Source organism: Plecotus auritus (assembly GCF_963455305.1).
Source record: "Plecotus auritus genome assembly, chromosome: 9".
NCBI lineage: Eukaryota > Metazoa > Chordata > Mammalia > Chiroptera > Vespertilionidae > Plecotus > Plecotus auritus.
This window is the reverse complement of record NC_137783.1, coordinates 138,436,643-138,458,774: the sequence shown is the minus strand read 5'-3', so window position 1 is coordinate 138,458,774 and position 22,132 is coordinate 138,436,643. Positions and strand designations below refer to the sequence as shown.

Genomic DNA, 22,132 nt, shown 5'->3' with positions numbered 1-22,132 from the left:
TACAGATGAGAAAACTGACACTGTGACCAAATGACTTGCCCAAGGTCAGATTGAGCTTGCAAAACAAAGCTTTGATCCCAGAGTCTGGCTTCTGATTTTAGCCAGTGGAACCCGCGTCCACCATCCCTCCCCCCCCCCCCCCCCCCACCCCTCACACACACACTTGAAATGTGGTGGGAGGCACTGCCCAGGAAGCCTCTCAAAGTGGTGTGGCAGCCAGTCCTTCCAAAGCTGCCTGGGCTGTCTGGTGTGTCTGGGCCACTTTATAAATTCTGAGGTAGGAGATTGTCCCACCTCTTCCAAGTACCTGGTGCCTGTCAGGAAATCTGATCATTTAAACTCTTCACATGCAAATTCTTCAATGGAGATAGACCACAAGATTAGGGTCAGATTTTTTTTTTTTAATAGTTGATACCTGCAGGCAGTTAAATTTAACTCCTCTTGGCTCTGTTTTCTCTTTTATTCTCTTCCAACCCTCTCTAACCCCTCCTCTGCTGGTGTCAAGATGCAGGTGCCTAGGCCTCACTGCAGACCTGCTCAGTTGGAGTCTGTTAGGAGTGTGGTGCGACTGCCTTGTTCATGTGTCCCAGGGCATTTTGATGTCCTGCACAGTGTGTGAAGAACCTTTAGTAACTCTTTCTTAATTTTGAGCACTGTAAACCTACTGTTCAATTCTAGTATCAGTCTAATCTGTGCCAAAGATATTTCAGGTTTAATTTTTGTCATCGTATGAGTGGTGTGGTCCTTTTCTATATCATTAAGTGTGGGGTTACTTCGATTCCCTAGGCTGTTGTGTCAACCTCCCTCCCGAGCCCCACAGAACCCTTTGAAGCCCTTTGTCCGCTGCCTGCTCAGTCGCCCTGAATCCTGCTCTCCTGGTCCAGCACTGCTAAACTATGCCCCCTTCCTCAGCCCAGGGTGATGGAGCTGGCTATCTCTTCAAGGCCCTCCCTGAATGAGCAGCCCTTCTTTCCCCTTCTGGCACAGGACTCGCTACCAGAGAAGCTGGCTGTGCATGAGAAGAACGTCCGAGAATTTGATGCCTTTGTGGAAACTCTGCAGTAAAAGTTGGTGTCCTCGAGTACCAGCGGCCTCCCCTTCTTGTGGTCCCAGGAGACAGAGAGCCTCCCATTCATCAGCTGTTCCCATTCCTCGTCCTGCTCCAAGCCAGGTGGAGGGGAGGCTGGTTTCTGCCATGGGGACCCAGAAGTCCCTGCTCTTGCCCCTCCTGGAGATTTCATGGCAGTATTCAGGCCCTGTTAGAGCATTTAAGAGGACTCAACCTCTGGCCTTGGAGATGGGGTGAGTTTTTGTAACAAAAGGGCCCTCTGCAGGGCCTGCTGCTTCTGTCCACAAAGGCGGCTCCCCGTTCTTCCTGCAACTGGCCCCTCGCCTGTCGCTGTTACCACCAACCATTTGACATTCCAGCTGGTGGCCCAGAGATTGGTGTGGAGGCAGAGAGAGGAGAGGAAGGAGGCAGTGCTGGGAGGAAGGGCTCCTCAGGCTCTGTGTTGTCTCCTTTGGTTCTGGTATCTTCCTCTCTCCCTCCCTCTGCCCCTGTACTTTTGGCAATATGACAGGCCTTCTGCCCAAGATGAGAATCGAAAGTCAGCCATTCCCACCCTGGAAGGTTGTGCCACCCCCAGCAGAGGGTCTGAGCAGCCCTGGCGGCTGCCTGTGCTCAGCTCCTCAGCTACATGGAAACCAAATCCTGTGTCTCTAGGGTTGGAGTCACAGCAGTTCTCTTCCCTTCCCTCCCCTGTTGCTGCTCCTTGGTTATAGAATATGGTATATGGTAAATATTTATTACTTTCAGAGAAGTCAGATATTTTATAGAGAAATTATGTTTGAGGTTAGATGTTTTCTCTTGGGGAAGGTGAAGGGCCTCTTCCTGGGGCAGGGCCTGTTCCTGTGGAGGTTCCCCAGATTCTAGGTTGCTGCTCTGGGGGTCTTCCTTCCCACATACAGAAGGTGGGAGCTAAGAACAGGGCTGGTGAGGGCAACACACTTCCCAGACTGGCTGCATTTGCACTGACAACAGGCTTTACCTTGGACACCTACATGTTCCTGGTGAGAGCCTGGGATCTCTCACGGCGCCTGCAGTGACTGGCTTGTTCTGGCAGCCGAGGAAGCCGTGTGTGCTATATGTGGTGACCCCCTGGAGTTGTGCTGCACATCGTGCCCAAGGGCATTATGTGGTGGGCCTGGGGAAGTCCAGACAGGCCCCTCCTGGGGCACTTGCTTCTGTTTCTCAGGGCTGCGTTATGGGCCCTTTTCTTCTTTCACCTGGGCCTGGCCACCACCCTCCTTTAATCCCACGGTCTGTACCCTGCCCTGAGGTTTACTGGTTCCTTGTTGAGAAACTAAAGCTGGCACATGGTTGACCTACCCCTTCAGGTATTGTTACTTGGGCAAGTCAAGTGCCTGGCCTCACCCTCCTAGGCTGTCCCTCTTCCAGCCTAACTGGTAGTCTTGGCCGTGGAAACCCAGGCCTGCCCCTTTCCTCCTAGGGGTATTGATTGGCAGCAGCTGGAGCACATGACCCTCAGTTGCTTGTAGTAAATGCATGTGATACTGTTCCCACCGACAAAGCTATCTCTGAGGGCTTGAGTGGGCTCTGATGCTGTCTCTGTTAGGCTGAGCCCTGCCCCTGTGCATGTGTTCTCTGCCACAAAGAAATGTTCCCAGCAGTGGTGTCCAACTTGGCCCTCCTATCTTTGGGCCAGAGCACACCCAGGGCCTGCTAAACCAATCCACAGCCCAGTGGATTATCCTCATGGCCCAGTGCTGAGAAGGGTGGAGGCCCATTGCAAGTTATCTCTTGCCTTCCTCCCCACCAGCCTGCCCCAATGTCTCAGCCACTGCCCTTTTGAGGCCAAGTGTGGAAAGTCCTGAGTGCACAGACCGAGTCAAAGCCTTTGGCCTTGTCCTAATTGTTGGCCTGTGCAGGCAGCAACCTTTCTTCAGAACCCCATCAGTGAGAGGCCAAGGAGGCTGAGCCCTGACTTTGCGCTGAGCCAGGGAGGCTGGCCCTTGCCCCTCAGCCCTGTACAATGAAAGGTATGAGCCCCTAGACCGACTTCTGCAGCACAGGGGGCGGGGCTGGGACCAGTCATCTGTCTCCAGGGGGCAGAGTCCCTCCCCTCCTCCAGCCTACCTTGTTTGGAAATACTGAGTTATACTTTAAAATGTATTCAAGAGATTTCCAATAAATTTTTTTCTGTACTTTACAGCTTCCTGTCCTGCAAGTTGTCTAAAATTCTAGCCCCACTGCCTCCCACTTCTGTGCAGGCCACGGTCAACCATAGGCTCCACGGGAGGGGAAGAATGGTGCCATGTAACGCTCAGAGAGGCTTCTCAGTCACAGCTGTTTTGACTTTGGGCATGTGGCCACCTATCAGCTGTACAAGCTTGGGCTGGTCAGGAAAGTTCTTAGAGCCTCCTTTTCCTGGGTTGTAATGTTCCCATTTCGGGGCTTGTATGTGAATATTCAGTGAGATGATGTGTATGAAGTAGATGTGCATATTAAGCACACCCACAGTAGAATCTCCATAAAATGTAGGCCAGTCTCATCAGCTCTATTCCCCCTGCAATACATCGTTCACCATGCAGCCTGGCCTGGAGGCAATGGCTGGCTTCTGGCTTGAAGGGAAAGACAACAGACAGTCTTTCATGTTTCTAGCAGAAGCCAGCAGGGGGTGTGGGGCTCCCCAAGCTGCCTGGGATCTGTTTGCTGATCAGCGTGTGGGGTTGCGGCTGAGCAAACCAGACTGAAGGGATGGGGTTGGATGAGGAGCAGGGAGTCAAGGGCCCATGCCAGTTTGTGGAGCTGCCCAGGGCACTGGGGTGGAACTTCGGGGATTATTCCTGCCTGGCTCCCTGGAGACTAATGCAGCAGGCATCTCAGCCCTGGCCAAGCGGCCCTCCTGCCTCCCAGAAGGGAGCTGGAGTGGAGCCATTGTCCCAGAGGCAGAGGTAGTTCTAGTGGCAAGACACCAACTGCCTGACAGACCTTGGCAACTGCTGTCTGGGCTGCCTCCCGAAGCCTTTCAGGCTGAAGGCAGGCCCCCGGACAGAAAAGGGCTAGTTAGAAAATTCTAATTGCAGCCCAAACCAGGGGCTGAAAAGAATGGGGCCTATCCACTGTGATAGGCTGGGGGAGCCCTTGCTTGTTTGCAAACTGCACACAACACTAACCATGGTGCCTGACCATGCAGCCAATCAGGATAGAGTTGGAGAAACCCTGGGTTAGAAATGGCGGCGAACATTCCCTGGTGTCCTGACCTTCAATTGGGAGCCCCCAAAAGCAATGTGTTCCATGTCCCCGGGTCTGAAAATCATGTCCTACCCCTTTAAAGCATATCCCTACAATCCATCCCGAGACCTGTTGTTGCTAAGGCAGAGGTAAACTGGCTTTTGAGTCACTCAGCAGAGGCCTTGCCAGGAGTCCAACCCAAGTAAACAGCTCTCTCCATCTCCTGCTCCCCTCCTCGTTGCCCTGGGTCACATCCCCTGTGTTCTAAACAGTCACCCAGCTCAGAGCAGAGGAGAGCCATTGAGAGAGGCCGCCTGTGCCTTCTGCTCAGTTACCTGGATGAGGGCCACAGTGTGCAACGGAACTAGCTTCCGAGAGCTCAGTGCCAGTGTTTATAACCACCAATCCTGACAATGTGGCTTGATCCTGCAGCTCTGGCCCAGCTCCCCCAGCTCAAGCAAGCAATGACGAGAAAACGGAACAGGTCCAGATGAGGCCGTGTCGCCTCCCGATTGCTACTGGCAGGCAAACAGCTAACTGTTGGAACCTGATCTTGACCACTGTGCCAAGGGAAATTCTGGCCTGCCCTCATAGTAACAAACCACTTTTTAGAAAATTGCAGTAAAATACACATAAATGTTACCATCTTAACCTATAAAGCAAAGCAAAACCTCAAGAGGAAAGGAAAACAGGGCCTTCCATGACTCCATGTAAGTACATGGCAGGTGGAAACGGAGGCTCTGAGGGGAGAGGGGGATGGTCCGGTGAGGGCTTCAATCCCAGCTGCTGCACAGGTTGGGACTGGTGCTTTGTTCACTGGGAAATGATGGTCATTTAGTTACCACGGGGCACTGTACTGTACACATTATTTCTGGTCCTCAGATGAAGGAATGGTCTCAGAGGTGGGGCCAATTTTACAACTATCACCAGTGAGAGCTGGTGGCAAGTGATGGAACGAAGATTCAAACCCTGAGTCTAAAACCCAGGCTGTTGTCCACCAAAGCCCACTCCATTTGGGGGACAGAAGAGTCCTTGGTCAGAGGTTACTCACATGGCAGCTAGTTGGAATGCTGCAGGTGCCAACACTGGAAGGTGACTGTTCACACTTCTAAGCCTGGAAGACAAGACTCATACCCAGAAAGCTGGCCTCATACCCACTCACAAGTGAACCAGAGGAGGAAGGGGGCCAGATGGACTGGGCAGGGACTTCCTGAGGCCCCATCTGCTCTTCTGCAGCCACACGCTTCCCACTCAGTTCAGAAACTCCATGTCTACTTCTTTAATAGTCAGATGGGCAGTTTCCATCTCCATTTTTATTGAAATACAAAAAGTGCAGAGGTGAAATACATGATTGATGCCAAGGAATTCATGAAGTGTGAATGTGTACACTTGATTCACAGTACAAGCCCTTCCCCCAGTCCCTACTAACCAGTAGGGCAGGGGAAGGGAAAGACCAAATAGATCCATAGGCTCCCAGGAAAAGGGACTGTGAACACCTGATACACAAAGTAGGGCAGAAAGCTGAGGCCTGTACCCAGGCTAGAGACACTAACAGAACCAGCAGCCAGCCAGGTACCAGGAGTCCTGACACACCAGTGCCCTGGGAGAGCGCCCAAAAGGAGTTGGGCTGGTCAGTGAGGACCCCCACTGTACAGGCTCTAGGCTCTGGCCAAGGCTGTGGGGACAGGGTCGCTGTTCAGGGTTTTCCCTACTGCCAGAAACTAAGACTACAGGAAGGGGGGGGGGGTGCATTCTCAGTGTTCACCAGGAAGGAGTGTAATTCTAAAGGATACAGTTGGAATGCAGGACGGCCATCATCATTGGAGTCCAGGTTGTCTGAAAGACAACAGGGTCCTGGGACCCCTACTCCCTGGGGAAGGTTGCTAGATCTAACTAGCAAAATCTCTGCCCAGTAGGAGGAAGGAGCCACCACAGATCCTGAGGCACCAAGTCACCTCTGGCCAGAGCAGAGACCAGTGTGACTCCACAACACACAGGACTGCAAGAGCCTTTGGCCTAGATTCTGTCCTTAGACAAGGCATAGAGGCTGAGCCTGCTCCCCTGCTTAGGCACCAAGGGTCTCTCAGGGTGGGGGTGCTGTCTATCTCAAATGGATGCTAGAACTCAGCCATGTCCATGCTGCGTCCAGGCAGAAGCAGGGGGTTAGAACATTCTGGGGGGCAGTGCCACTTGGGAAGAGCTGACCAGGATGTGTGGAAGAGAAGGCAGAAACAGGAAGCAGACTCCAGGCTGAATTCCTTAGCTGTGGAAGTACCCATGCTGAGGGGAGGATAGAGCAGGGGGCTTGCACCCAGGCCTTCACCCAGACAGAGAGGAGCCTCAGCAGGGCCTGCCTAAGCCAGCTCAGCCTTTCAATCCCCTGCAATCAGGAGGGGGCGGACCAGCCCAGCTAACATCCCAGCTGACAGTGATTTTGGCATCTGCAGTTGCCAGGCAAAGAGGCAGGAGAAAGCAGGAAAGGATTGCTGGAGCCAGTCCTCCTACTGGAAGAGCCAGGGCCAGCTCTGCACAGCCCTGCAGGAACCAGGGACCCAAGGAGGCAGGAGAAGTATAAGGCGAAGAAAAATGTCTCATGGCAACAGCAAGGCCTCCAGGGCCGACGAGGTGGACTGGAAAGAAGGGGAGGAGGAGCTACCCAGTTGGCTGGCTCCAGCTTCTATCTCCTCGGGCCTCATGACCCCTTCCTGGGCAGGAGCCCTTGGCTCCTCTAATGCTGATGCCAGGAGGAAGAGTCCAAACTGGGCTCCCAGAGGAAGGGCTATCAGAGAAGGGGGCTGGTGGGCAGGGGCTGGGCTCAGAGCCCCTAGGAGTCAGGAGTAGGGAACAACTCCCCTTGATGGTCCAGGAGGAACTTGGTAAAGGTGTTGATGGGATTAATGGCCTTGAGAGTGATGGCAGCATCCTTGGCCCACAGCAGGTTAGGGCCAAAGACGACAGCCAGGTTAGTGTTGGTCATCTTGTTTTGGTCACACTGAGCAGAAACCTGTGGAGGGAAGTCAGAGGGCTGCAGCAGGGCCACAGACCCAGCTCCCATGCCCTGCTACCAGCTACCAGAGCAGCAGGGGCTGGCGCTCCTCCCTCCTTCCTTCAGGTGAGAGGCAGACTCACCTGCACCAGGAAGGCAGTAAGGAAACGAAGCACCTGGTAGTTCTCCTCGGGCAGCGTCTGAAGGACCTGCAGCGTCACTTCCACTCTCTGGCTCTCATCAATGTCTACGAAGAATGGGGGCTGGGGTTACAGGGGCCCAAGGCTGGCTGGCTCAGGAAGCCCTCACACGAGACTAGAGGGGAGACCCCAACCAAGCCCGCCTGCTCCGAGTCCAGCACAGACCCAGCAGAAGCAGCTCAGACCTGGGGTGGGAGAGGGCACTCACTGAGGAAGCCCACTACGTGAGGGTAGAGGTCAAAGGTGAGCAGGGGCTCAGGAAGCTCCCGGAGGAAGGTCTTGAGGATGACCGCTGGCAGGTGCAAGTCGTTGTACTGATCGAAGTCCACAGGCAGTCCTAAAGGTGGGTGGGGAGGAAGGTGGAGGGGAGCTGGGCGGAGCTGGGAGGCCAGCAGCCCATCCAGAGGCCCAGGAGGCCCCACTGCCCGACCGCCCTCAGACAGCCTCCTCCCAGAGAGCCTCTTGCACCTGCCTTCATCTCTTCCTTTATGACAAGGGGATGCAGACTCAGACCATCTGGGCGGAGTGGGACCCCCAGCACATACCAGAGTTATTCCTTGTCTACAAATGACCCTGAACCCAGGACCCAGAGCCTGACCAATGAGGGAGCAGGCCTGGAACAGCCAGGTGGGAGTGGCATCATGTTATCTTAGCAGATGCCATAGAACCTTTGACAGAAACAGAACCTGGGACCCTTGTTTATAGGGCAGCGAAAGGCAGAGAAGCCCCTAACAGTCACACACCTGCCCCCAACTCCTCCACCCTCCACCCCAGCGCCCACGCGTGAGCTGGACACCCCCAGGACCACTCACCCATGTTGTACTTCTGCTGTACCTCTCGTACAACTTGGGTGTTGGCAGACCTTCGGAAAATCCCTTCAGTGGTGAGAGCTGGGAAACGGGGGGCCTGGTGAGTCTCAGAGTTCTGGGTACATGTAACTCCCCACCATTCGGTCTCGGGGTTCCAGTCAGGGTCAGTGCAAGTGCTGGTGCACATGGAACCTCTCAGCCCTGCCTGGCAGCTTCCTGAGGGGGCTGGGGACCCTGACCAGGTCATAGGGGCAGGTGGGCCCTGGCACTCACCGTGGGCCTGCAGGTGGGCAATAGTCTCGCGGACCACGAGAGGAATGGGCTCCTGCTCTGGGTTCTTCTCCTGGAGGCTGTGGGCACAAGGGCAGTGAGCGGGGTCTACAGCCTGCCCTGGGCTCCAGGTGCCAGGTGCCCCCGTTCCCATACTCACTGCTGCAGTGAAACCCCAAACTGCTGGTTGGGCAGTGGGGGCCGTGGGGGCATGGGCTTGGGGGCTGTTGCAGGGCTCTTCTGTGTGGACTTCAGGAAGTCATCATACCTGGGGAGCAGATGGGACAGTCAGGCCCTCTGCCTGGCTCTGTAGTCACTACGATAACCCCCATTTGTCAGGCACTTCCTGAGCTATTTTACATAGGCTAGTTTATTTGATCCACGTAACAACCCAGCTTTACACAGGAGAAAGTGAAGACTTTAGAGAGATCTGATCTGGCCCAGATGGCATGGCTCAATGGTTGAGCAGCAACCTATGAACTAGGAGGTCACTGTTCGATTCCCAGTCAGAGCACATGCCCAGGTTGCAGGCTCGATCCCCAGTGGGGGCCATGAAGGAGGCAGTCAATCAATGATACTCTCTCATCATTGCTGTTTCTCTCTCCCTCTCCCTTCCTCTCTGAAATCAATAAAAATCCTATCTAATAAAGAGGGAACATGCTAATTGACTATCACTCCATCACAAAAGATGGTTGCACCCACAGCTGAGGCCAAGTTCCCATAAGGAGCCTTAACAAGCAATCAGCAGGGACCTGAGGCTATGCCCTCCCCCGCCCCCGTGGGGCTTGACAGGGGACCTCAAGGTGCACCCCCAGTGCTGGGTGGGGGAACTCAGGCCATGCCCCCCCACCAGGTGGGGCTTGACAGGGGACTTCAGGCCATGCCCCCCCTACCCAGCAGGGCTTGACAGGGGACCTCAGGCTGTGCCCCCCACCCAGCAGGGCTTGACAAGGGACCTCAAGGTGCACCCCAGTGCTGGGTCAGGGGAACTCAGGCTGCGCCCCCCTCCTGGTGCTGGGCCAGGGGACCTGAGGCTGCGCACCCCCCACCTGGTGGGGCTTGACGGGGGACCTCAGGCCACGCCCCCCGTCCTGGTGCCCGGCCAGGGGACCTGAGGCTATGCCCCCTGCCCGGTGGGGTTTGACAAGGGTGGGACTGGCGGGGTCTGGATCTAGCCCAATGCGGGGGGGGTGGGGGGGGCGGGTCTGGGTCTCACGCAATTTTGAGGCACATGTGGGTAGGCGGGGACTTGACTCTGGGTCGTGTGGTGCGCCCCAGACTCTGACAGGAGGAAGGTTTTCATATACATTTTACTAATTTTCTTTCATCTCTGACACTTCTATTATAGAGAAAGGGCAAATAGCAATATTAAATTATTTCCTCTAATTAATCCCCTTTTATTTTATTTTTTTTTTAAATATATTTTATTGATATTTCACAGAGAGGAAGGGAGAGGGACAGAGAGTTAGAAACATGGATGAGAGAGAAACATCGATCAGCTGCCTCCTGCACACCTCCCACTGAGGATGTGCCCGCAACCAAGGTACATGCCCTTGACCGGAATCGAACCCGGGACCCTTCAGTCCGCAGGCTGACGCTCTATCCACTGAGCCAAACCGGTTTCGGCTAATTAATCCCCTTTTAATGTGCATGAACTTTGTGCACCGGGCCACTAGTAAATAAATAAATAGATAAATCCAGTCACTTTAAGTGACAGAAACAGAATCTGAACTCATACTCTCTCTCCTCATGTGCTGTCTCTCTGTCATTACATTTGCTTCCTCTGTTTATCCTGGGATTCTCAAGGCTTCCTCTCCCCTTGGCTGGCACATGCCACCCCACAAACATGACACACATGTACACAGATGCCATCCAGGGGCACACACAGTTCCTGCCCAGCCTCACTTGAGCACTTGGCGAGGGATCCCTAGTTGCTCCAGCTTCACGTGCTCGCTCAGCTCACTCAGGTAATTCACATAGAAGATCTTCTGCCCAAACTTGAAGCTGCCGAGAGAGGAAAGGGCATGGGTTGGGGAGAGCACTGGCTTCGGCAGGCCTCCACTGTCCCCTCAGCAGCACAGCCAGATCAGACAGAGGCCTAGCCCCAAACGGGTGTGTCCTCAGGATGCTTGGCCTCCTCTGGCATCTGCTTCAGAGTTCAAGGGGAAGCACGGGGAGACCACCATCCCATCCTCGGCCTGCTCACCTAATGAAGGGCTTAAAGAGGATGAGCAGGGTCTTGATGAACATGGTGGGGTGCACGATGTACAGGGCCTTGATGTTCTTCTTGTACCTGTGGAGGCAGAGTGGGAATTCAGCAGTGGGCGTGGCAGGGGAGACACGGAGTATGTTCTTTTTTTTTTTTTTTTTTTTTTTTTTTTTTTTTTTTTTTAAATATATTTTATTGATTTTTTACAGAGAGGAAGGGAGAGGGATAGAAAGTTAGAAACATCGATGAGAGAGAAACATCGATCAGCTGCCTCCTGCACACCCCCTGCTAGGGATGTGCCCGCAACCAAGGTACATGCCCTTGACCGGAATCGAACCTGGGACCCTTCAGTCCGCAGGCCGACGCTCCATCCACTGAGCCAAACCGGTTTCGGCCGGAGTATGTTCTTAATGTACATCTTCTGATTTCACTCCTTATAGCAAGCTTGCAAAGTATCATTGCTGCCCCATTTTACAGATTAGGAAACAGAGGCTCAGAGAGGTTAAGTAACATGAAGGTCACAGAATGAGTAAGTAGAGAAATGGATTTGAGCCCAGGCTGTTCCAACTTCAGATTCTTTGCATGTACCCAGGTGTGAGCACCTGACTTCCCCTGGCATGGAATAAGCTCCTGCCCAAGCACTTAACAGAGCTGCTGACTCCAGAGCCACCTGCTCCAGGCCCTGGACCCCACCCCTGGGCCCCAACCCACTTTCGGTCAAACTCCCGGTAGGCATCCCGGAGCCAGCTGAAGGAGGGCTTGTTGTCGCTGGTCAGGCCGTGGTGCAGGTAAAGCAATGTGTAGTCACTCTCCACGTACTGGTCCAGGGTGTGCTTCAGGTACCTTCAAGTGAAAAGACCTGTTCAAGCCTGCCCTGTACACAGGTGGGACCCCTTAAGCCAGAACCTGGTGCCCCAGAATCTGCTTATATCAAACCCCCTCCCCAAGACCCCTGACCCCGCACTGTCCATCCTGGCTGCATAAGCAGTTGCCATGCTGTTGTGGAGGGGTTGGGGCTGGGCTGGGCGGGGCAATAATAACAACAGCTCTCAGTTTTGAGCACTGACCAGGAGTCTGGAGACCAAGACTCTAACTGGAGCCCTCTCACATAACTGCAGTGAACATGGGAATAACATTTCCCTCACAGGATTGTCAAATCAATAATAATGATACTCACCATTTATCAATATTAAGCTTTTAGCATCTGCCAAACACTATTATCTCATGCCTTCCTTATAACAATCAAGGCTGATATTATCTCCTTCTTACAAGTGAGGGCAATGAGGCTTAGAGAGGTCAAGTGCATACCCAAGGTCACACAGTTTATGGTGCAGCCTGGAGGCAAATTATCTAACTCTGTGGTTCTCAGCCTTTCTAATGCTGCGACCCTTTAATACAGTTCCTCATGTCGTGGTGACCCCCAACCATAAAATTATTTTCGTTGCTACTTCATAACTGTAATTTTGCTACTGTTAATGAATCGTAATGTAAATAGGCTCTACAGCAGCGGTTCTCAACCTGTTGGGACCCACAGGTTGAGAACCGCTAGTAGGGTCGCCTAAGACCATCGGAAAACACAGATATTTACATTACGATTCATTAACAGTAGCAAAATTACAGTTATGAAGTAGCAACGAAAATAATTTTATGGTTGGGGGTCACCACGACATGAGGAACTGTATTAAAGGGTCACGGCATTAGAAAGGCTGAGAACCACTGATAACTCCAAAGCCTGCATTCCTTTTTTTTTTTTTTTAAGTTAATTTTTATTGATTTCAGAGAGGGAGAGAGAGATAGAAACATCAATAATGAGAAAGAATCCTAGATCAGCTGCCTCCTGCATGCCCCCTACTGGGGATCAAGCCTACAACCCAGGCATGTGCCCTTGACTGGAATTGAACCTGGGACCCTTCAGTCCACAGGCCAATGCTCTGTCTGCTGAGCCAAATCAGCTAGGGCAAGCCTGCATTCTTGACCACAATGCAGCTCTTCCACTTATACTTGAACTAGAGGCCCGTTGCACGATATTCGTGCAAGAATAGGCCTTCCTTCCCCTGGCTTTGCTCCCGGGCACCCGGGAACCTGCAAGTCCTCGTTTCCGGCTGGAGCACCGCTCCTGTAGCCCCTCTGCTGCCCCCCTCCCCCTCAGAGCAGGCGTCCCACCCCTCCCGGCTGCTCCACGCCGGCGTATACAAATCAACCTGCCATCTCTGCTGGGTCAATTTGTATACTTGCTCCTGATTGGCTGTGGGCATAGCGGATGTATGATCAATTTACATGTTTGTCTATTATTAGGTAAGATTCCCAGCATAGGCTGTAAAACACTGCCTCTTAGAGGGGATCCCCTTCCCTGCTCTAATCACTGGGCTTTTTGTGGACCAAATAGCCACATCTCAGGTTCCCTATGCTCATAACATATCTACCACTCCAAAGAAACACACATAGTGTGGAGCCCCCAGTGGAGAAGTATAAAGAAAATGAACAAGGAATCCAGAAAGGAAGGAATCCAGTGGAATGCCCTCTTTCTGGTTGGCCAGCCCCAGGCCTCAGCAGGATCACTACTGGAGGCTGGGAGGCAGGAAATACAGGGGCTTCAAAGGAGGTAGGGAAAGGAGAAAGGAACCTGGCGAAGTGCCCAAGGATGGGAGTAAGTGTCCAGGTACCTCCTGATCTACCCTAGAGAAGGTAACTTACACAATGGTCCATGGGTGCTAGGCTCGGCCAGCACAGGCAGGCATGTGAAGTATCTAGGGATGAATTGTTACTCTGATCCCAATCACTATTATTACACAATACCCCTTAGATACATTGAGCACTTCACAATATGCAAAGAAAAGATCTTTCACATAAAAAGATGGCATTTTGCAACTAAAAAATAGCAATACTTGTAGTGAAAATACACTCATCCTTTGATGGATGTTATGACCTCTAGGAGGGCAATAAAGTGATATCTATACGAAGCTATAAAATGTTCCTACTCTTTGACCCTAAGAAAAGAAGCAGAGATGAAGAGAAACATTTTTGCAGAAGGCTATTCATTGTAGCCTGTTTTATAATGGAAAAACAGCAACAACTGAGCAGCAAGCTAGCTATCCAACAACAGAGAATTGGTTAAATAAATCACAAGACATCTATAAATAGAATACCTCACAGGCTGCTCCTGCAGACAAAACCAATCTGTGAAGTGAGATGTTTGAACAGTAGTTGCCCTTTGTGGTAGTGACTAGAAGAGCAAAGGGAGGTTGGTGGGTGGGGCTGACACGGGTGGGTTCAGTTTTTCTGAATTCATCAAGTGGTACACATAATTGGTTCACTTTTCTGTATACATTTCATATATCAATAAAAATTTTTAAAGGATGTCTTTGATGAATGTTTAATTCATAAGATAAAAACATTACAGAAGATACAAAACTGACTATAGAGCCTTGTACATGTTATAGTCAAAAATAGGAAGCAAATGCACTAAAATATTAACAGTGGTTTTTTCTCTGGGTTTATGGGAGACTTTTTTATATAGTTGTGCATATTTTTCTTTACAAATGGATACAATGGCATTTCATGTATATATCTTACCTAATGCCCACAACAACCCTGTGAGGTGGGCACAATTCCTATTCTTATAAGGCTCAGAAGACACCCACCCCCAAGTACACAGATAGTAAGAGGCAGAGCGGAAGTCTAATCGGGCTTCTGCATCCAAGCTGCAGGCACTTTCTGCTTCAACCCCCAGACCTGGGTGACAGCTGGGAAAGCCAAGCTAGAGAGAATCTAACTGACAACCAGAGGACAGGCCTGATCCTTGATGGACGTGCCTCTCTGCTCCCAGTAGGGACTGTGACCAGGTCAGGTGGGGGAGGGGAGATCTGTGTGGGACAGAGGACAGGATGGCAGAGGGCTTCGTAAAGCCAGAGAAAGCCCCAGAGTGGGTGCCGCCTCACTCATCAGGCTCTCTCCTGAAAACCAGGTGCTTTCCCATCCCCATCCTCTGACTTCCTCCCATTCGGACTATTATCTGGCCAAGAGTCTCTCAACTGCCTTGTCAGATGTGATAAAACTAGAGGTGGAGGGGGTGGAGGGACCCGTGACTCAGTCACCCTCAGGCTGAGCTCCTTGGCCTACCCTTGGCTGGGCCACGTGGTGGGCCTGGACCAGGCTCTGCCTGCCTGTCTGAGGAGCTGGTGAAGGAAGGGTTCAGGAGGCCAGAGAGAAAGATGGCACACATGGCTGGAGACTCGGGTCTGGCCCTGGCTCACTGGGGCTACAGAGACTCAGCACTCAAGCCTTTCCCCTTCAGCTACTGTACACCTGGGCTGTCCCGACCCCTCACCACACCCTACAGGCACAGAACCATTCAGAACTGCAAGGAGTTGGTATGGGCAGCGCAGACATTTCCAATTTCAGGGAGCACTTTCAACTGGTCAGGAAGAAGTGCAGGACGGTAGCTGTACACACACTGAGGAGCATCAGGAGCGCAGTAGGGCTCTGCCTCCGTGGAGTCCCGCCCATGCTGTGGGCCCCGGGCTGGCAGCATGGCTCAGTAATGAATGTTTATTGGAACAGGGCTTGTCAAACTCCCGCTTTCTTTTTTATTTTTTTTTTCATGTTTTTAAAATACCTTATATGGTAAAACTACAGCCAACATATTTTTTGTTCGAAGAGGGAAAATAAACGCTCTGGTTCTAAGGATGATGTAAGCTGCCCCTGGCTCCTCAATGGCACTGCAATGTAGGCTGACTTTCACCGTGGCTTCAGCAGCCTCAGTCATTCCCCCTAGCTAAAACCACACTATACACGCACATGAGGAAACAGAGCAAGTGGAAACACCCCGTTACCACTAGCTCCGTAACGAACCAATATGTACTCCAAGTGGCAACAGGCAAGTTGAGAAGGAAGCTGAACCAGCGCAATGAAGCAGGCATTACTACAGTGACAATGGTATGGCCGATCAATTCTGGAATTGCCCACTTCCAATAGAACTGTGAACTCCACGGAAGCAGGAATCTTTCCTGTTTCTTCATGGCTGTGCCTGGTGCCAACAGACACAGGTGACAGAGCCCCGGCAGGAACCTCCCCGCGGCCGCCACTTTCAAACTCCCACTTTCAAACAGCCTCTTGCCTTGCATCAGGAGATTTCAGACTAACCAGAGCTGTTTTATACATAAAGCCAACAGTATCCAGGCAGGTACAGACGCCAATGGCACCAAATAAGATAATACTACTTATGCATATAAATGGGGAACTACAACCACATTGGAGATAACCAGATTAGCCCTCACATTTGGACAGGATTTTACTTTTCCAAGCATTTTCACACACAGTATCTCACTCCTGTATGAATATTCCCTAGGAAAAGTAAAGAAAAAGAGACTTAAGATGAAGACACTTGCCAAGGTCACACTTCCCAGGACTAAAAACCAGGTCTGACTCCTAGCCCAGGACTGACTCCCTCAGGAGGAGAGGGAGGCAGGGAGGGAGGTGGCCTGGCACCCCCACACAGGGAGGGACAGTAAGGAAAACAACATCAGGCCAAGCTGGGGATCTGGGCACAGGTCCCATCACCTTCCATATAGGTACTCACCCCAAGAGCTTGCTGTGGTCCAGCTGGTGGCTGGGAGGCATTCGGCAGGCACTAAACACAATGATCTTCCGCCCATACTTGTCATCTCCTAGATGTGGAGAAGATGGAGCATGGTGGGTGAAAGATGAACCAAGAGAAACAGGCTGAGGGCCTAAAAGGTGCCAGGCCTGGAGACCTGTACCATTTAAGACAACGGCCAGAGCGGGCCATGCAGATGCACTCTGGGGGGCAGCTGCCTGCACTTGAGGGGGTGTCGCTGAAGGAAGAGGGACAGGTTGCTCTCAGGGATACTGGGCTGGGGTATAAAGAAATAACATGACTTTCAAAAAAAATCACACCTGGTGGAATCAAGCCAAATGTCCATCAACAGATGAATCGGTAAAGAAAAGATGGTATTTCCATGCAATGGAATACTGTTCAGCTGTAAAAAGGAATGAAGTACTAATACATGCTACACTGTAAATGAACCTTGAAAACATTATGCTAAGTGAGAGAAGCCAGTCACCAAGAGCTACACATTGTATGATTCCATTTATTTGAGTTATCTAGAATAAGTAAATCCATAGAGAACAGCAATTAGCGGCTGTCATGACTGAGAGAGGGCAAGAAGAGAGACTGACTTGTTTATGAGTACGGGGTTTGTATGGGTATGGATGAAATTCTGGAAGTACATGGAAATGGAGATACACAACATTGTGACTACTAAATACCACCAAATTGTACAATTAGAAATGGCTAATTTTATATCACACCCTTCAAAGCAACTGTCTTGCCAAGGAGTCACCTTAAAAGTCACTTATTTCAGAAGCATCCCCTTTAAGCAGTGTGTATTTGGAAAACCTCACTGAGGAAATCAGCCTGATTATACAATAGTCTCTCTCTCTCTCTCTCTTTTTTTTCTTTGTTAATCCTCTCCTAAGGATATTTTTTCCATTGATTTTTAGAGAGGATGAGAGAGGAAAAGAGAAAGAGAAAAACATTGATGTGAGACACATTGATTGGTTGCCTTCCGCATGTGCCCCAAACAGGGCCAGGGATTGTGCCCTTGACCAGAATCAAATCCTTGACCCTTCAGTCTGCAGGCCAACACTCTAACCACTGAGCAAACCGGCCAGGGCAACAGTAGTCTCCTTTTTGACCACTAACAACACTTTCTGATTTTATTAGAATTATTAACCACACTTGCCTCTAAATTCTGGACATTTATAAAAATCATATCCTTTGTCATTAAGGATATTCCAAAGAACATGAAGTTGAGAGGAGTTTGTAATGCTGTGGGGAAATGTTCATTTGGATGTAATGTGTCTGGGATGTTTGTCCACAACTAGTCATAATTTGAAGGTCTGACCATCATGAAACCAGGGAGCTCCTGAGACATATGTTTTTCCTCCCCAAAAGTGAGATGTTCTTCCAGGTCAGCATGGATCAGGAACCCCAAGCAAAGATCCACGGGGACAAGACCTGGTCCTTACCTTCCCTTCAGCCCTACCCTCATGCTTCTCCAGAGCACCAAGCCACACTTGCCTAACCCTGATTGTTTCAGAGGCAAATAGAAAGACCACTGACACAACCCACAAAGTGCAGTGAGTCTGTCCTCCATCTCCCTCTGAGGACTAAGGATCCCCCAGGCCTTGCTGAGGGTCTTCTCCATATTTAATAAGCCATGACCTTGATGGTCCTTCTTGGTCAGTGACTTCACTCAGGAGTCAGCGCTTTTCCAAAGTAGTTGCCAAGGCTCTGACTCTATTCTCTAGGGCTGGGGCCAGCATCTATGGAGAGGCTGAAGGAGGCTTCTGGAATATGGGCAAAGTGGGCCCAGTCCCTGCTGGCCATATTCCGTGGAATGGCTCACAGGATTGTCCAGGCTTGCTCCTGCCTCTCCAGGCTCACACTGTGCACACTTCCGACACAAAAGTGCTCGCAGCCTTGTGCACAGTAGGCTGTTTCTCATGCTGGACAGACCTTTCTCCGGACAATTTTGCTCCCCTCCTCTAGGCTAAGTTCTCTGAATCCTTAAGACTCATCCAAGGCATAATCTCCTTCCAGAAACCTGTGTCTTCTCCTCCTTCCTCTAGGCAAGCCAGCTGTCCCTTTTCATGGCTCCAAGCATGAACCATTATCCATGACGCTCTGACTCTCCTGTATAATTGTTTATGTGCCTGTCTCCTCTATTGGCTTGTGACAGCTCCATCTTTGAATCTTTCATGTCAGTCCAGAGCCAAGCATGTGGCAGGTATTCAATAAATGCTGGTAGTCCACACAAAGACATCAGTCAGAATTACATAGTATGCATGGTTCTATTTCTGGGTTTGTTCATGACCTCTAGGTCATCAGACTGCTTTAGGCAGTAAGTTTCCCATAGTCTGGGGCAGAATTTCTCCAGACTTACAAGTAGAGAAACCTCTGCAAGCCTGTGTGAGGGGGAGAAGGTACAGTTCATCTGGCAGGTTTATTTTGATGAACCGGATATCACTTGCTCTCTCTCATACCCTAGCCTAGATCCTAGTGTTGGGTTCCTTCCAGGCCAGGGGGGAAGGGCCAGCCTCTGGGGTCTACTGTGATTCACTTCCCATGGGATCTGACAGGAGATGGAAGAGCAGACTGGGGCAAAGGATTATACTGGCCTCCCCAGCCACATGTACAATCTAGAGCTTTATTTTTTTTTCTTTTTTTTTTCTTTTTTCTTTTTTAGAGACGGGGTCTCGCTATGTTGCCCAGGCTGGAGTGCAGTGGCTATTCACAGGCGCGATCCCACTACTGATCAGCACGGGAGCTTTGACCTGCTCCGTTTCCGACCTGGGCCGGTTCACCCCTCCTTAGGCAACCTGGTGGCCCCCCGCTCCCGGGAGGTCACCATATTGATGCCGAACTTAGTGCGGACACCCGATCGGCATAGCGCACTACAGCCCAGAACTCCTGGGCTCAAGCGATCCTCCAGCCTCAGCCTCCCGAGTAGCTGGGACTACAGGCGCGCGCCACCGAGCCCGGCCAATCTAGAGCTTTAGAAACCCCTAGGCCTCCTACTAGGAGCCTGTGAAGGGAGGGACATCATTTGCCTACTCCCCTCTAAACAGGAAATACCCGGATGTGGGTTAAAACCTTGGGAGGAGCATGGGGATTCCAAGAGATTCTTTCTATGCCTGCCCCTAACAGTAAGGCAGCGCTTATTGGTTGGCAGACTTGAGGACTTAGGCAGGAAAGAAAGTCTGAGCTCACTGGGCTTTGGAATTTGAAGAGCTAGTAACTGGTTAAGCAAGCAACTGGGGTGAAGGGCCAGAGCCTGTGCTCCATCTCTCAGCTGGCCCGGCACCTTGTACGTGGGAAACTGGATCCTCAACCATGGCTCCCCCGATGGGCATCCACCAATGCCATGATGTTATATGAAAAATATTATACAAGCACATACATGTGTTCTCTAGGGCAGTAAGTAGAGAACTTTTCACATTCTCAAAACCAGCTTTAAGAACCACTTTACTGGACTGGGCACTACTTGTAGAAAGGAGTGTGTATTTTCCTTCAATGAATCCTCAGTGCAGACTAGGAGGCTCAATCCGGAGCAGATGTTCAAAAAAGGAAGGCTGAACAAAGTCAGGATGGGGGTGGGGGACAAAAGGAGAGTAGTGAGGCAAGACCCCACCAGACAGGCGAAGAATGAGGTATGGGCAACCTGAGGGTCTCGCCCCCACCCTTCCTGAGTGCCCAAGTCCTTCGGTGACCCAGCCATTTGCCAGCAGGCAGGGTGACTGCTGCTCCAAGAACATACGTAACAAGGCTCAGAACTCCCCTCCTGATCCGAGAAGAGAGTAGACTTCTGCCCTGGAGACTGAAGGGACAGAAGGAGCTGGGGCAGCACTAGTGTTCCCAGAGCTGGGGGAGGGCTCAATGAGGAGCAGGCACATAGCTGTGGAAAGCACCAGGAAAAGACCAGCCGCCTGAGAATGAAGCCTCTGCATTCCCCAGATACCGATCAAGAATTCTCCCAGGGTAGCCTGGGTGTTAATCAGCAACAGCAGCTCCTCCAGCAGCCATTCTGGGAACTGCACGGCAGCCAGGCCAGCCACCTGCCCCGCCCACAACCTGCAGGGCAGGCCCAAGAGGTGGGAGGTGGGGGCTGGGCAAAGTGCTGGAGCCGGCTCATGTATTTGTTATATTGTTAAACTGTCAGGAATATTGCAAGCCAGTTGACATCATGTTGGTAGCTTGAAATCTTCCATGGTAGAAATTTCAAATGGTACAAATAATAGCCTTTTTTTCCCCCCTTTCAGGAGGGCCACCTCTATCAGCACACCACTGGGAAGAACCCATGTGGACTGAGTTAAATGTGACAGTGGAGCATGACAGCCACCACTAGTGATAACAGAGGCTGCAGAGGAGGTAGGGACATAACCCAGTCTCCATTCCAACATGGGCTCTTTCTCTGGTTTCTAATGCCAGGAAGCTGGCCCCCCAGGATGTCACCAAGGTCATATCAAACAGGTCTCACTCTGGCAGTGCCAATCCAAACTCCTCTCAGCAGTCAGAGAGGCACAGGCATGGGGGGCAACCCCACCGAGGGGCGCTGCGCCTGCAGCACTCAGCTCAGGCTTGAGGAGCCAGCATGCAAGCCAGGCCATTGCTAAGAGCCAGCCACCCCCCTCGCTACCTCTGTGGACAAGGCCCTGCAGTCCCTGAAGCTCCTTTCCCTTAGGTTCTGGATGTATTGCCACACGGCTGCCACCCATAATTCTTTGCTATTTCCGGCTCCCAGGCACCGCCCACTGCCAGCTCCCTAGAGTGGGGCTACAATTAAGCTGCCCCAGGAGCACTTCCTGATCCACAGCCCAGAGGCCACAGCCCAGAGAGGCCAAGCAGGGAGAGCCAGGAACACACCTACCTGGCTGGGCCCCCTCAGGCTCATCACACCCTGGGGAAATAGAAACATGTTGCAGCACTGCTTGCAGGGGAACAGGGGTCACCCCTGGGGAGAGGAGTGGCCTGCTCTTCTTGTGACCTGGCCACATAGGCCAGGAGGATGTCAGGATAGAGACTCCTTCACATCAGGCAGAGCCCTCCCCCACACCCCCCCGCCCCATGCCCCAATCAGGTGACTCTCTGGTAGTGAGGAGAGACAGTTCTGAACCTTCAGGGGTCTGTCCTGTGTCTAGGTCAGGACCAGATCAGGAAAGAACTCTCAGCCTGCTTCTGTTGGGGTGAGAAAGGCCATAGCCAAGGCCCCCAACCCAGACCTGGGCAGGATCCAGGAACACAGATGTCATGGGAATACTTTGACATTAGGGATAACCTCCGAGCCCAGCACTGAGGAGAGGCCAGATGCCTACAGCCCCCACAGCCAGCACCACACTGCCTGACACTGGGTCCAGAGACCATATGCTCCCTGCTCCCCTTGCCCATTCCAGTGACTCAGAACAGGGCCATGCTGTCACTCTTGCTTATAGCTGTCTGGCCTCACTGAGGACGAACAACCATTAGGAAAAAGATAAAGAATCTTGCAATTAATTTCCTCTATTTAGCAGTAGGACCCTGAGGGCAGAAACCAGGGCATCAACATCCCTGCTACTTCTCCTGGCCCTGGAGTCTTCTGGGTACTGCATTATGAACAGGAGGGTGGGAGCACATGGGGGCCAGACTGGGGGATACTCTGCACCCATTCTCAATAGGGTGATACAGCTGCTGGGAACCTGATGCTCCGGGGTCACGTGGCCCGACTTCCAGACTTCCTTCGAGGTAGGAAGGACTGGCACCTGCCTGCTCTGCAGTAACTGAGGGAGTAGAAAAGCTGGCATGAGGGCAAAGGAAAGGGAGGTAAATGACCACTTATTCAGGGC

The 22,132-nt window shown here is 51.8% G+C and overlaps 2 protein-coding genes across 21 annotated transcripts in view; one reads left to right on the top strand and one right to left on the bottom strand.

Moving 5' to 3' along the window:
- Positions 1–3,230, top strand: part of ATG13 (autophagy related 13) — a 33,929-nt gene extending 30,699 nt beyond the window's left edge. For all 19 annotated transcript variants that reach the window (XM_080643121.1, XM_080643138.1, XM_080643129.1 and 16 more), the window contains one exon: positions 988–3,230. In XM_080643121.1, coding sequence (XP_080499247.1) covers positions 988–1,065 — 78 coding nt within the window. In that variant the 3' untranslated portion in view covers positions 1,066–3,230. The remainder of the gene's footprint in view (positions 1–987) is intronic.
- A 2,291-nt stretch (positions 3,231–5,521) lies between these two features.
- The window catches only part of ARHGAP1 (Rho GTPase activating protein 1), a 21,727-nt gene continuing 5,116 nt past the window's right edge, over positions 5,522–22,132 (bottom strand). The window contains exons 4-14 of one of the 2 annotated variants that reach the window (XM_080642842.1): positions 21,181–21,210; positions 16,308–16,395; positions 11,441–11,572; positions 10,727–10,813; positions 10,426–10,524; positions 8,681–8,788; positions 8,524–8,600; positions 8,254–8,331; positions 7,650–7,778; positions 7,385–7,488; positions 5,527–7,259 (exon numbers count right to left, since the gene is read on the bottom strand). In XM_080642842.1, coding sequence (XP_080498968.1) covers positions 7,080–7,259; positions 7,385–7,488; positions 7,650–7,778; positions 8,254–8,331; positions 8,524–8,600; positions 8,681–8,788; positions 10,426–10,524; positions 10,727–10,813; positions 11,441–11,572; positions 16,308–16,395; positions 21,181–21,210 — 1,112 coding nt within the window. In that variant the 3' untranslated portion in view covers positions 5,527–7,079. Of the gene's footprint in view, positions 7,260–7,384; positions 7,489–7,649; positions 7,779–8,253; positions 8,332–8,523; positions 8,601–8,680; positions 8,789–10,425; positions 10,525–10,726; positions 10,814–11,440; positions 11,573–16,307; positions 16,396–21,180; positions 21,211–22,132 lie in introns of both variants that reach the window. The other variant, XM_080642843.1, reaches the window with a different exon arrangement.